Source organism: Lotus japonicus, chromosome 5 (genome assembly GCF_012489685.1).
Source record: "Lotus japonicus ecotype B-129 chromosome 5, LjGifu_v1.2".
Classification (NCBI taxonomy): domain Eukaryota; kingdom Viridiplantae; phylum Streptophyta; class Magnoliopsida; order Fabales; family Fabaceae; genus Lotus; species Lotus japonicus.
The window spans coordinates 49,864,067-49,874,737 of record NC_080045.1 but is presented as its reverse complement, the minus strand read 5'-3'; the positions used below and the strand labels follow the sequence as shown (position 1 = coordinate 49,874,737).

Below are 10,671 nucleotides of genomic sequence, written 5' to 3'. Positions count from 1 at the left end.
TCTGAACTCTAAGCTAAGATCATTTTGCTTTAATTGGTTAACTTCTTCTTTTAATATTTTCACTTCTTCTTGAAGATCTGATAAGGTTATGGTTGGTTTAGGACGAAATCTATTAAAAATTTCATTCATGCTATTTATTGGAGGACTAATTTCCTTTTTCAAGGTTTCTTCCTTTTTGACCAAAAGATTTAGTTGTTGTAGAAATTCGTCCCTTAAGGGAGAATCCTCCATTTTGTCTATTATAGAGATTAAACTCATAGTTTGATCTTGGGTTAGCGTATTGACGTTTTGTCCTAAGCATCCTGCACAATCACAGAATCCTGAACTATCTTTAACACATTCTCTTTCTTCTTCTGAAGAGGAATGAGAATCAGATGAGTATTCGACCAGATTTACATCTTGGTCTTCAGAATAGTTGGACCAAAAATGCCATACAATTAGATCTATTAGCAAACAATGATATTTTTGAAGAAGAAAGTGATCCTTTCTCAATAATATATAGAGTATATTATAAAGTTTCAAAAATCAATTATAATTTTAAAGCTTTAAGATCTTCACCCAAACAAGAAACCATTATGCTAAAAGCAAACCTTAAAAGATCTTCAGTACAAGTTCCAAAGAAACTTACTCATGAAGAAGTTATGAGTAAAGTTCCTGAGGAATGGGTATTCAAGAATTCTCTGCCTCAACCAAAAGTTCATAATACTCAAGTAAGAGAATTGTTTCAAGAAGGAGCAAATCTCACTTTAAGAATGAATAGATCAAACTCATTTAGTATTAGATCTCCTCAACAGTTATACAGAGTAGATCTCCCAAGATCTTCTGTATCATCAAAGCTTAAAGGATTAGATACAACGTCTAGTCCTAGTATAGCAACACCTATATATCAAGATGAAGAATCTAGTAATTATTCTCCAACCCCTTCGCAAATCAACATGCTAAGTAGGGTAAAACCTAGTTTTGAAATAGACAAAGATTTCATTAGAAAAGATTTTATGGCTGAATACAATAAAGATAAAAGATTATGGTACTTCGAGAATTACAGTAAACAAGAAACTGAAACTCTTAGGGCCTTATATTATGAAGAAATGGAAGTTTCTGAAATAAACATCTATTTTTTTGATTGGTTCGAAAACCATTGTATTAAAAATAATCTTAATTATCCTTTATGGAAAAACGTCAATCCAATCACAAAAACAAATACCACTTGGAAAACTCCTGATAATAACACTATTACTTCAGAATATCCTCCACAAACTGGAGTGAAAATAGTCATAAAAGATGGTCATGATATATATATATATATATATATATATATATATAATTCTCATATAGTAATCTCCAAATGCAACAGTTATAAATACACTTAAAACCTAATGGACGTCGACATCGAGAGCGGAGTGAGTGGCGGCCAACCTAATGGGCGGCCGCCGGAAGCACCACGCCGACCTACGTTCAAAGAGAAAGTTCTGGGGAAGGTCGCGGTTGAAAAGAGCAAGATAGTGCAAAACTTGGTGGAAGCAGGAGTCATGAAGAAAGTGCTTGTGGATGGGAATGATTTCTTTCCCATGTTCGACTTCCAGGATAAACAATCCTATGCTGAAATCTGTAAACCCTGGATAGGGTGCTTGGTGGTAAAACTGCTTGGAAGGCACATCGATTATAGAGTGTTGTGTGATCGGTTGAAGATGCTTTGGAAGCCGACAGGAGGTATTGAAGTCCGGGATATCCACCATGGATACTTCTTGGTGCAGTTTGATGTACAGGAAGATCGAGAGAGAGCCATGGCTGGGGCTCCCTGGATGATCTATGATCATTACCTGGCGGTTAAGCCTTGGACTCCAGATTTCGTCGCTGCCAACTCCACGATAAGTACCACTGCAGTTTGGATCCGTATCCCAGGCCTATGCTTTCAGTTTTACAACGAGAGCATCCTCCTAACCCTGGCCTCCGCTGTGGGAACACAGATTAGGGTTGACATGAACACAGTGGATATGAACAGGGGCAAGTATGCAAGGGTGTGCGTGGAGATTGAACTGAACAAACCGGTACTGGGAAGAGTTGGTTTGTGTGGTGTATGGTACAATGTCGAGTACGAAGGGTTGCACCTGCTATGCTCGAAATGAAGTTGCTATGGTCATCTTGCCCGCAACTGCACGGGGACACCGGTGGCGAAACCAGCGACTCAAACACCACCAGTGACGGTGGTTCCCATGGACACCCTTGTGGCGGCGGATGGCTTGAGCCAAGGGCTGACAGAGACCCTAGAAACGGGTACACAAACGGTAGAAGGCGTGATTCCAGGCGAGAAACCTGCGCACATTGATTGCCCTGATGCTGCGCACGGTGATTGGCTAACAGTCATGAAGAAAGGGGGGAAAAACACGCACGTTTCAACAAAGAAGCATTTAGGGAAGAATCAGAAGCAGTTACGCGAGGTATCAGGAGGTAAAAAGGAACAGAATCAGGTGGGGAATTATGGAAATAAGAAGAATATTCCTAGTGGGGCCCAGGCCATCAATTCAATCATTACTCCCAATATCTCCTCAACTCCTGGAGATTCTCCACAAGGTCGGAAATGGGGCAGGAAGGAGCCCACCTTTCAGGGCCCATTCGGTAATTCCCATGGTGCTTCATCTCCGTCGAATCCATCCTTTGTTGGGCAGCAAAATGGTACCCATGGTAAAAACATGCCCGCGACAAAGATGATAGGGAACAAGAAAGTTTTTGTTTTTGGAGATGGGACCATGACAACACTCAAATTACAGCAGCAAGAGCGCAACCGCTACAAACTGCTAGCCGATGAGGAGGAGGACCAAGGGAACAACATGGCCATTCAACAGTATGACCCACGAGTTGGGAACGTGGAGGCCACTCCTCTGGGCAGTACGTAACTTCTGCCAGTGGGGTCTACATTCTCAATTGTTGTTATGGATAGTACAAAATTTAGTATTTTGGCATGGAAGGTTAGAGGGGGTCAGGAAATCGTGGTCAACGAAGAGTACGAGACTTGATCCGATCCTTTCACCCTTCATTGATTGCTTTAGTTGAAACGCATTGTAGCTTTGCTTCTGTTGAACATTTCTGGCGAGATGTGGGTTATGAGCTTGTTGGTTGCTCTGAGGCGGTGGGCCATCGGGGGAGAATCTGGATTTTGGCATCGGTGAGCCGGAACTTCACTGTTCAGACAGTGGATGTTCACTTCCAGGTGGTGTCCGTCTCTATCTCGGTGGATCACATGACTTGGCGTTGCTCCGCGGTGTACGCTAGCCCCAATCCGATGTTACGGGAGGAGCTTTGGGGTCATTTGGTACACTTACGGCATCAAACTCTCGAGCTGTGGCTTGCATTAAGTGATTTTAATGAGATCACCTCTCCAACTGAGGTGTCAGGAGGTTATTTCTGTCAGGCACGAGCAACTCGAATGCTCAATATGATGGAAGCATGTGAATTCATTGATTTGGGTGCCATAGGTGGAAGTTTCACTTGGGAAAGGAGGATTCATGGCAACAGGAAGGTATCAAAAAGATTGGATAGGGCACTCGGCGATATCTCTTGGCGCCATATCTTCCCTAAAGCTTATGTGGAGCATCTTGCTCGTGTCTACTCGGACCACTGTCCCATTCTGGTTCGCTGTAATGCTCATATGGAGGATCGCACGGCTCGCCCCTTCCGCTTCCATGCAGCATGGGCCACTCACCCAGCCTATGAGAACGTGGTCCGAGGCACTTGGGAGAAGCCACCGCCATCTTTAGTTGGTAAACTTGACAATGTAAGAATGGCTTCCCTTGCTTTTAATACTGATGCGTTTGGCAATATTACCCGCAGGAAGAAGCGAGTGGAGCGACGCCTCCAAGGGCTTCAACGCGAATTGGAGGTGCGAGAGACGAAATCATTGTTGCGGTTGGAAAAAGATTTAAGAGAAGAATATGAACAAATTATGACACAAGAAGAAATATATTGGTATCAGAAATCCCGTGAGAAATGGGTGAGGCTCGGCGATCGCAACACCAAGTTCTTTCACACTCAGAAGGTGATAAGAAGGAAGCAAAATAAGAAACATGGAATGTTTATTGGGGATGATTGGTGCACGGAGCCTGACCTATTGAAAGCAGGAGCACAAGTTTTTTTCACTAACTTGTTTTCTATTGATTCATAGGTCACCCGGAACCATGTTATGGAAATTAGAACCCCTTCCATCTACGTGGAGGAGCGCGCGAAGCTTATCAATCCGGTCTCCTTGGAGGAGGTTCGTAGCGCTGTCATGGCTATGCAACCCTTCAAGGCCCCGGGTCCCGATGGGTTTCAAGAATTCTTTTATAAGCAGTTTTGGAGCATTGTAGGCCAAGATCTTCACTTTATGGTGGATGAAGCTTTTGCGCATGGGCAAAGGGATTCCTCTCTGCTAGAAACGCTGATTGTGCTTATTCCTAAGGTAGATAACCCTCTCCGCTTCAAGGATCTTCGCCCGATCAGTTTGTGTAACGTGGCTTACAAGGTCATTACTAAGGTCCTGGTCAATAGATTTCGGCCTCTCCTCCATGACCTAGTTGGGCCCCTTCAAGGTAGCTTCGTTCCAGGTAGAGGCACTAAGGACAACATTATTCTAGCTCAAGAAGTCATGCACACTATTCACACTTACAGACGTAAAGGGGGATTGTGGCTCTGAAGATAGACTTAGAAAAAGCCTATGACCGAGTAAATTGGGACTTCCTTAGAGAGACTCTTTATGACTTTGGGTTCCCACCCCCGATTGTGAATTTGATCATGTGGGGCGTCCAATCAGCTTTACTATTTATTTTATGGAATGGAGCTAAGCTTGAATCCTTCAGGCCTCAGAGGGGACTCCGGTAGGGGGACCCATTGTCTCCGTATCTCTTTGTCTTATGCATGGAACGCTTGGCACTGTTGATTCAGAAAAGAGTGGATGAGAAGTCTTGGAAACCTGTCCGAATTACTAAGGAAGGTATTGGGATCTCCCGTTTATTCTTTGCTGATGATGTATTGCTATTTTGCCAAGCTAATAAAGTCCAGATGCAGGTGGTGGCTGATACTTTGAAGGATTTTTGTGAGGCTTCGGGCATGAGGGTGAACTTAGAAAAATCAAGGATGTTTTGCTCCAAGACGATAGCTTCACCTGTTTAAGAGGAGTTGTCTTCTTTACTAGGGATTCGCCGAGCGGCCAATTTAGGCAAATACCTTGGGATTCCCCTTCTCAAGGGTAGAGTCACAAGGGATCTCTTCTTTCTCATCATGGACAAAGTTAATGCTCGATTGGCTTTTTGGAAGACTCGAATGCTCAACAAGGCGGGGAAGCTTTGCCTAGCAAAATCAGTCCTCACCTCCTTGCCAGTTTACACCATGCAGTCCCTTTGGCTTCCTCAATCGGTCTGTGAGTTTATTGACAAAAAGATCCGGTGCTGTCTTTGGGGAAAGGGCTCCAATAATCGTGGCGTAAATTTAGTTTCTTGGGGTGATATTACTCAACCGAAGGAGAGTGGCGGCCTAGGGCTCCGGAACACTAGGGGGAATAATATTGCTTTGTTGGGAAAACTAGTGCATGAGTGCCTTCATGATGGAACTAAGCCTTGGGTCCAAGCTATCTCCCAAAAATACTTGAAACAGAACCTGGTGCTCCAAGGCAAGTATAAGAATGGTGATTCCTATATCTGGAAAAGCATCATGCGTGCGAAAGATTATGTTGGGAATGGCTTCCAACCGCATCTCAGTAATGGTCAATCGTCGGTGTGGTATTCTAATTGGCTGGGCATGGGTCGCCTTTGTGATAGGGTGTCGTTTGTTAACATAGCTGACACACAACTGGTTGTAGCAGATCTTTGGGACAATGGTCAGTGGAACTTTCATTTACTGTATACCTTGCTGCCACCAGATATTGAAGATGAAGTTAGAAACATTCATGTCCCTCACATTAGGTCCCATTTTGATGCTTTACGTTGGTGGCATGACACCGGCGGATGCTATTCACCAAGCACAGCGTACCATAGCTTGTATAACCAGGCTGAAGATGGCTTTGCCAATTGGAGGAAGGTTTGGAAAGCCAAGGTGCCAGAGAGAGTCTGCTTCTTTCTCTGGCTCGTATCCCGTGAAGCTCTTCCCACCAATTTTCGAAGATTTCAGTCCCATCTTGCGGTTTCCGCCGGCTGTCCCCGCTGCGATGCTGATACGGAGGATGTGGACCACCTTCTCCGAGGATGCCCTGATTCAAGGAACCTTTGGAGCTACTTCTGTTCCGTTCTCCCCCCGCTTGCGGTGCAGGTTCCTCTCTCCCAGTGGCTTGGCGAGCTTCTGTCTCACGCAAACTCCACCCTTGGTATCTCCGTCATGTGGTGGGCCTGGAAGCGGCAGTGTCAATGTGTTTTTGAACTACAGGCTACCACCATTAATCAGGTTCTTCGCTGTGTGTTACGTGATGAAGCTCTCTGGCGATCAACCCTTTTCCAGCAACCGGGGCAGCTTCATTTAATGACATGACCAGTCATGGATTTTATGGCAACCCCGGTTATTCGTCTGTATGTGGATGACAGCTGGAACCCCCATGTGCGTCGGATGGGATGTGGGGCGGTGTTGAGGGATGACTCCAATAATTGGAAATCAGCAACTTCTGTGAGCTTCGACCATGGCACGGCGTTCCTTGCGGAAATCACGGATGTGGAGCTTGGTATGCAACACTCGCATGATCTTGGCTACAAGAATATTGTGTGTGCCTCGGATTGCAATAGACTGGTCACGTTTTTGAGTTCTGGTAGTGATACCAACACGTTTTGGGACCGAGAGAGCATCAGGAGGGTTCTGGCTTTGATGACCACGTTTCAGAGCTGTTATGTGGTTCATATAGCGCGGGAAAGGAACAATACGGCGGATACACTTGCCCGGGAAGCAGCGCGACTTGGCTCACCAGTTCAAACATGGAGCACACCACCATCCTTTGTTGCTGCTGCTATGTTCTTGGATGACTCTACTTAGTTTTATTTTACTGTTAATCTTCCTCATGTAACAAAAAAAAATACTCTACACCGATCGTTTAGTGACTACAAGTTGTTTGTCTTCGATTTGCACAAGTCATGATTTTATCAGGTAGATTGAGTTTTTCGTCGGTAGTGGTTGTTTTGGACAACCCTACTATTAAATACCATGTGCAGTGCACGAGTTTTTAACTGTTATTTATACTAAAATTGTATATTTGCTTTTTTTTTTGAAATGTATATTTGCTTATTAAATAAAACTAAAATTGTATTTAAAAACTACAGTGATTGTGGGTTGAATCACAATGCGTATTGAGGTTTATCGTGAAAAATATTTACGTGTTTTCAGTTAATTTTCAGTTTATTTCTTTTGAGCATATGTCAATGGAGAAGCTAATAAATCTACTCATTTGCTTTCTATATAAATTCTTCTTATCCTTTGAACGTGCAGTTTGGATTGAACGACTCCCTCTTATATTTAACTAGTATTTTTTTTCACTTTTGTTATTTTTATGTGATTTTTTTGAAATTTGTGTTATTTTTTAAAGATATTTTATGGATTAAAAGAATAATATTTATTTTATATATAAGAAATCATGAGTTCGTAAGTTTATTTTTGTATTGAAGGTTTTTTTTAGTTGCCATTTTTTGTATCTTTTGTTGTTGTTTTCCTAAAGGCTCGATTGATGGTTTTTTATATCTATTGAATAGTTTATTACATGGAGTTGAAATAACATGTATGTGTTAAAATAGACACATAAATTTTTTTTTTTTGCAATTGAAATAATTAAATTGAGAATAAAACTGAGAACATATTGTTCCACATTTCCTGTAAAAAGATATTCATATCATATGATATTGTGAAAAACTTTTTTGTAACCTATATTTGAAGTATACTATGGAAATTGTTGTCATATCTATCACAAATGACAATTTTTAATACGTTAGGATACATGACTCTTAGGATTTTTAATTGTACTGTTGTTACTTTTGGTTGTCTGCATTTTGTCAAAAACAACTTGATGTCGAAGCAGATGTTGTAACATCGTGCCTGTGACATTTGTCCTGCGGGGCTGCTGTGTGTTGCATGTTTGTTCTGGAAGTTTTGAATTGTTTTACGTGATCAACAAGTTAGAGTTGTTGAAGAAGCTTCTATTTGCTATCTGGAATATATTATAGTGGAATCGAATCTGCTGAAGAGGATTTGATTTGTTTGAATTGTGAAGTTGCTAAGTGTGCGTTGGGCACCCAAGGATTGAGTTTTTAGGGTTGTGTTTTGTGAGTCCTTGTTATGTTATTTTGTACATTATTCTACTGCCTCCATTGATCATCATATGGCATACAGTTGGTTTGTTTTAGTTGGGTTGTAATCTCTTCAAACCTGTGTTGATTGTGTTCACCAATCACTGTGGCAGTGATTGAGAGAAAGTGAGAGAGATAAAGTGTTTTAGGATTGTTCATTGTGCTTTGTCCTTTGTTAGTTGTGAATCCTCTTTGCTCATTGATTCTATAAAGCAAAGAAGGGTTATGTGTTGTTTGATTGCTTTCAAACTCTTGTGTTTTGTTTCTTTTATGATTTTGTAGTTTACTGTTATTCAATTGTCGAACCGGTTGTCCCAGCATCGCATAGAACATTTGTCTTGTGCGAGAACCAGAATTACAATTGGTATCAGAGCAGACACCCTATTCTGTTTGGGTGAGTTTCAGGGAATATATTCTGGTTTCACAGACAACACCAAGGAAGAAGGATCAATCAATAGATTTGATCTTGTGATCTCATGTATTCGCTGTTGTTTATGTTGTTTCAATGATGTGCAACTGATAGTTGTTGATAAAGACTTTCTCCACCATTGTGCTCACAAGTTGTTTTTAGCAAAAATTCTGCTAATAAGGGGGAGTAATGTGATTGTGGTTGTGGTTTCTGATTTTCAGCAGTAGTGTGGTTGTTGCTGTTGTGATTTGTGTGTAGTAATCCAAGTTGCTACTGATTTACAAGTATTAGTTAACTTGTTTCTTGTTGTTGGTCACATTGTTGTGATATGTGCATCTAGAAGTTGTCAATCATGGGGCTAACTGTTCGTTGTGGGTTGTGTTGCACCGTTTGAGGGGGAGTTATGTTTATCTTCTCTGAATCTTAAGTTGTTTTAGACAAAATTTGACAAAGGGGGCCGGAGATTGTTGTTACTTTTAGTTGTCTGCATTGTCAAAAACAACCTGATGTCGAAGCAGATGTTGTAACATCGTGCCTGTGACATTTGTCCCTGCGGGGCTGCTGTGTGTTGCATGTTTGTTCTGGAAGTTTTGAATTGTTTTACGTGATCAACAAGTTAGAGTTGTTGAAGAAGCTTCTATTTGTTATCTGGAATATATTATAGTGGAATCAAATCTGCTGAAGAGGATTTGATTTGTTTAAATTGTGAAATTTGTTATTTTTTTTCAAATCTTATTTGATAAGATTTGTTACTAGTTTAAAAAGATTTGTTCCAGATCTGTTTGTGGACTCTATTTTTGTGCAAGCCCATTGAAGATCAAGGCCTGTTGAAGAACGACTATTTAAGGAGTGTTAACCCTAGTTGCTAAGTGTGCGTTGGGCACCCAAGGATTGAGTTTTTAGGGTTGTGTTTTGTGAGTCCTTGTTCTGTTATTTTGTACACCATTCTACTGCCTCCATTGATCATCATATGGCATAGAGTTGGTTTGTTTTAGTTGAGTTGTAATCTCTTCAAACCTGTGTTGATTGTGTTCACCAATCACTGTGGCAGTGATTGAGAGAAAGTGAGAGAGATCAAGTGTTTTAGGATTGTTTATTGTGCTTTGTCCTTTGTTAGTTGTGAATCCTCTTTTTTCATTGATTCTATAAAGCAAAGAAGGGTGCTGTGTTGTTTGATTGCTTTCAAACTCTTGTGTTTTGTTTTTTTTTATGATTTTGTAGTTTACTGTTGTTCAATTGTCGAACCGGTTATCCTAGCATCGCGTAGAACATTTGTCCTGTGCGAGAACCAGAATTACATGTACCATTATCTTCGAGTGTTGTTTTATTGTTAGTGGGAGATTGAATGAAACACTTAAGTATTAACTTTAATTATTTATTTATCATTTCTTCCTGTTTTAATGAAATTGAATTTTTAACTTTTATGTTATTAATGACATTAAACACTAGTTTTATGATTAAATGATATTTATACAGTATCATTTTTTAAGTTTCAATTTAATTGGATTTTAAACCGTTATGTGTATAATGACAATCTCCATGTCTGTTTTCTTTCTTGTTGGTTCAAACCATGATCTCACTTGAGAGAGTGTGTTTCCAAGCTTTCATTATTCATATATATTGATTTCTGTTTTAAAAAAAAATGCTCATGTAACCTCGACTTAGGTGTGATGAAGGCCGAAGGTCTCTTCAAGAGTGCGCCTCCTAAGAATTGAACTTTCGATTCAGGGGTTCAAACAACTATTTTTTACCATGGGACCGACGTATGTTGAGTTTGATTTTTATTTCATAACTTTATGGATTTTTTAAATGATATTAATTCATATTATGTACCACCACTACAACAATTATTGCTTTTCGCAACAGTCAAAAAATGTAACCATAAATGCAAAAAGTGTTCCCTAAAGTTTTACCAGTAAATACCATGTGCTGTGCACGAGTTTTTAAATGTTATTAATACTAAAATTGCATTTGCTT

General features: G+C 40.6%; 3 protein-coding genes across 3 annotated transcripts; all 3 read left to right on the top strand.

Annotated features, from left to right (window-relative positions):
* Window positions 1–1,376: 1,376 nt before the first annotated feature.
* LOC130719711 (uncharacterized) lies at window positions 1,377–2,126 on the top strand. Its single transcript, XM_057570323.1, has one exon. It carries the CDS (start codon window positions 1,377–1,379, stop codon window positions 2,124–2,126), a length of 750 nt encoding a protein of 249 aa, XP_057426306.1.
* An 87-nt stretch (window positions 2,127–2,213) lies between these two features.
* Window positions 2,214–6,492, top strand: LOC130719710 (uncharacterized). The gene is made up of 5 exons (XM_057570321.1): window positions 2,214–2,842; window positions 3,064–4,033; window positions 4,160–4,435; window positions 4,918–5,080; window positions 5,168–6,492. The coding sequence occupies exons 1-5, from the start codon at window positions 2,214–2,216 to the stop codon at window positions 6,490–6,492; spliced, it is 3,363 nt and encodes a 1,120-aa protein (XP_057426304.1).
* Window positions 6,493–6,498: 6 nt separating this feature from the next.
* On the top strand, window positions 6,499–6,984 carry LOC130719709 (uncharacterized). The gene has a single exon (XM_057570320.1). The coding sequence runs from the start codon at window positions 6,499–6,501 to the stop codon at window positions 6,982–6,984; it is 486 nt and encodes a 161-aa protein (XP_057426303.1).
* The last annotated feature ends 3,687 nt before the right edge of the window (window positions 6,985–10,671 follow it).

Coding starts and splice junctions, on each gene's coding strand:
- LOC130719711 (XM_057570323.1), top strand. CDS start 1,377: ATGGACGTCGACATCGAGAGCGGAGTGAGTGGCGGCCAACCTAATGGG.
- LOC130719710 (XM_057570321.1), top strand. CDS start 2,214: ATGGACACCCTTGTGGCGGCGGATGGCTTGAGCCAAGGGCTGACAGAG. Junction 4,034..4,159: donor AGTTCTTTCACACTCAGAAG/GTGATAAGAAGG, acceptor ATTGATTCATAG/GTCACCCGGAACCATGTTAT. Junction 4,436..4,917: donor TGATTGTGCTTATTCCTAAG/GTAGATAACCCT, acceptor CTGTTGATTCAG/AAAAGAGTGGATGAGAAGTC.
- LOC130719709 (XM_057570320.1), top strand. CDS start 6,499: ATGGATTTTATGGCAACCCCGGTTATTCGTCTGTATGTGGATGACAGC.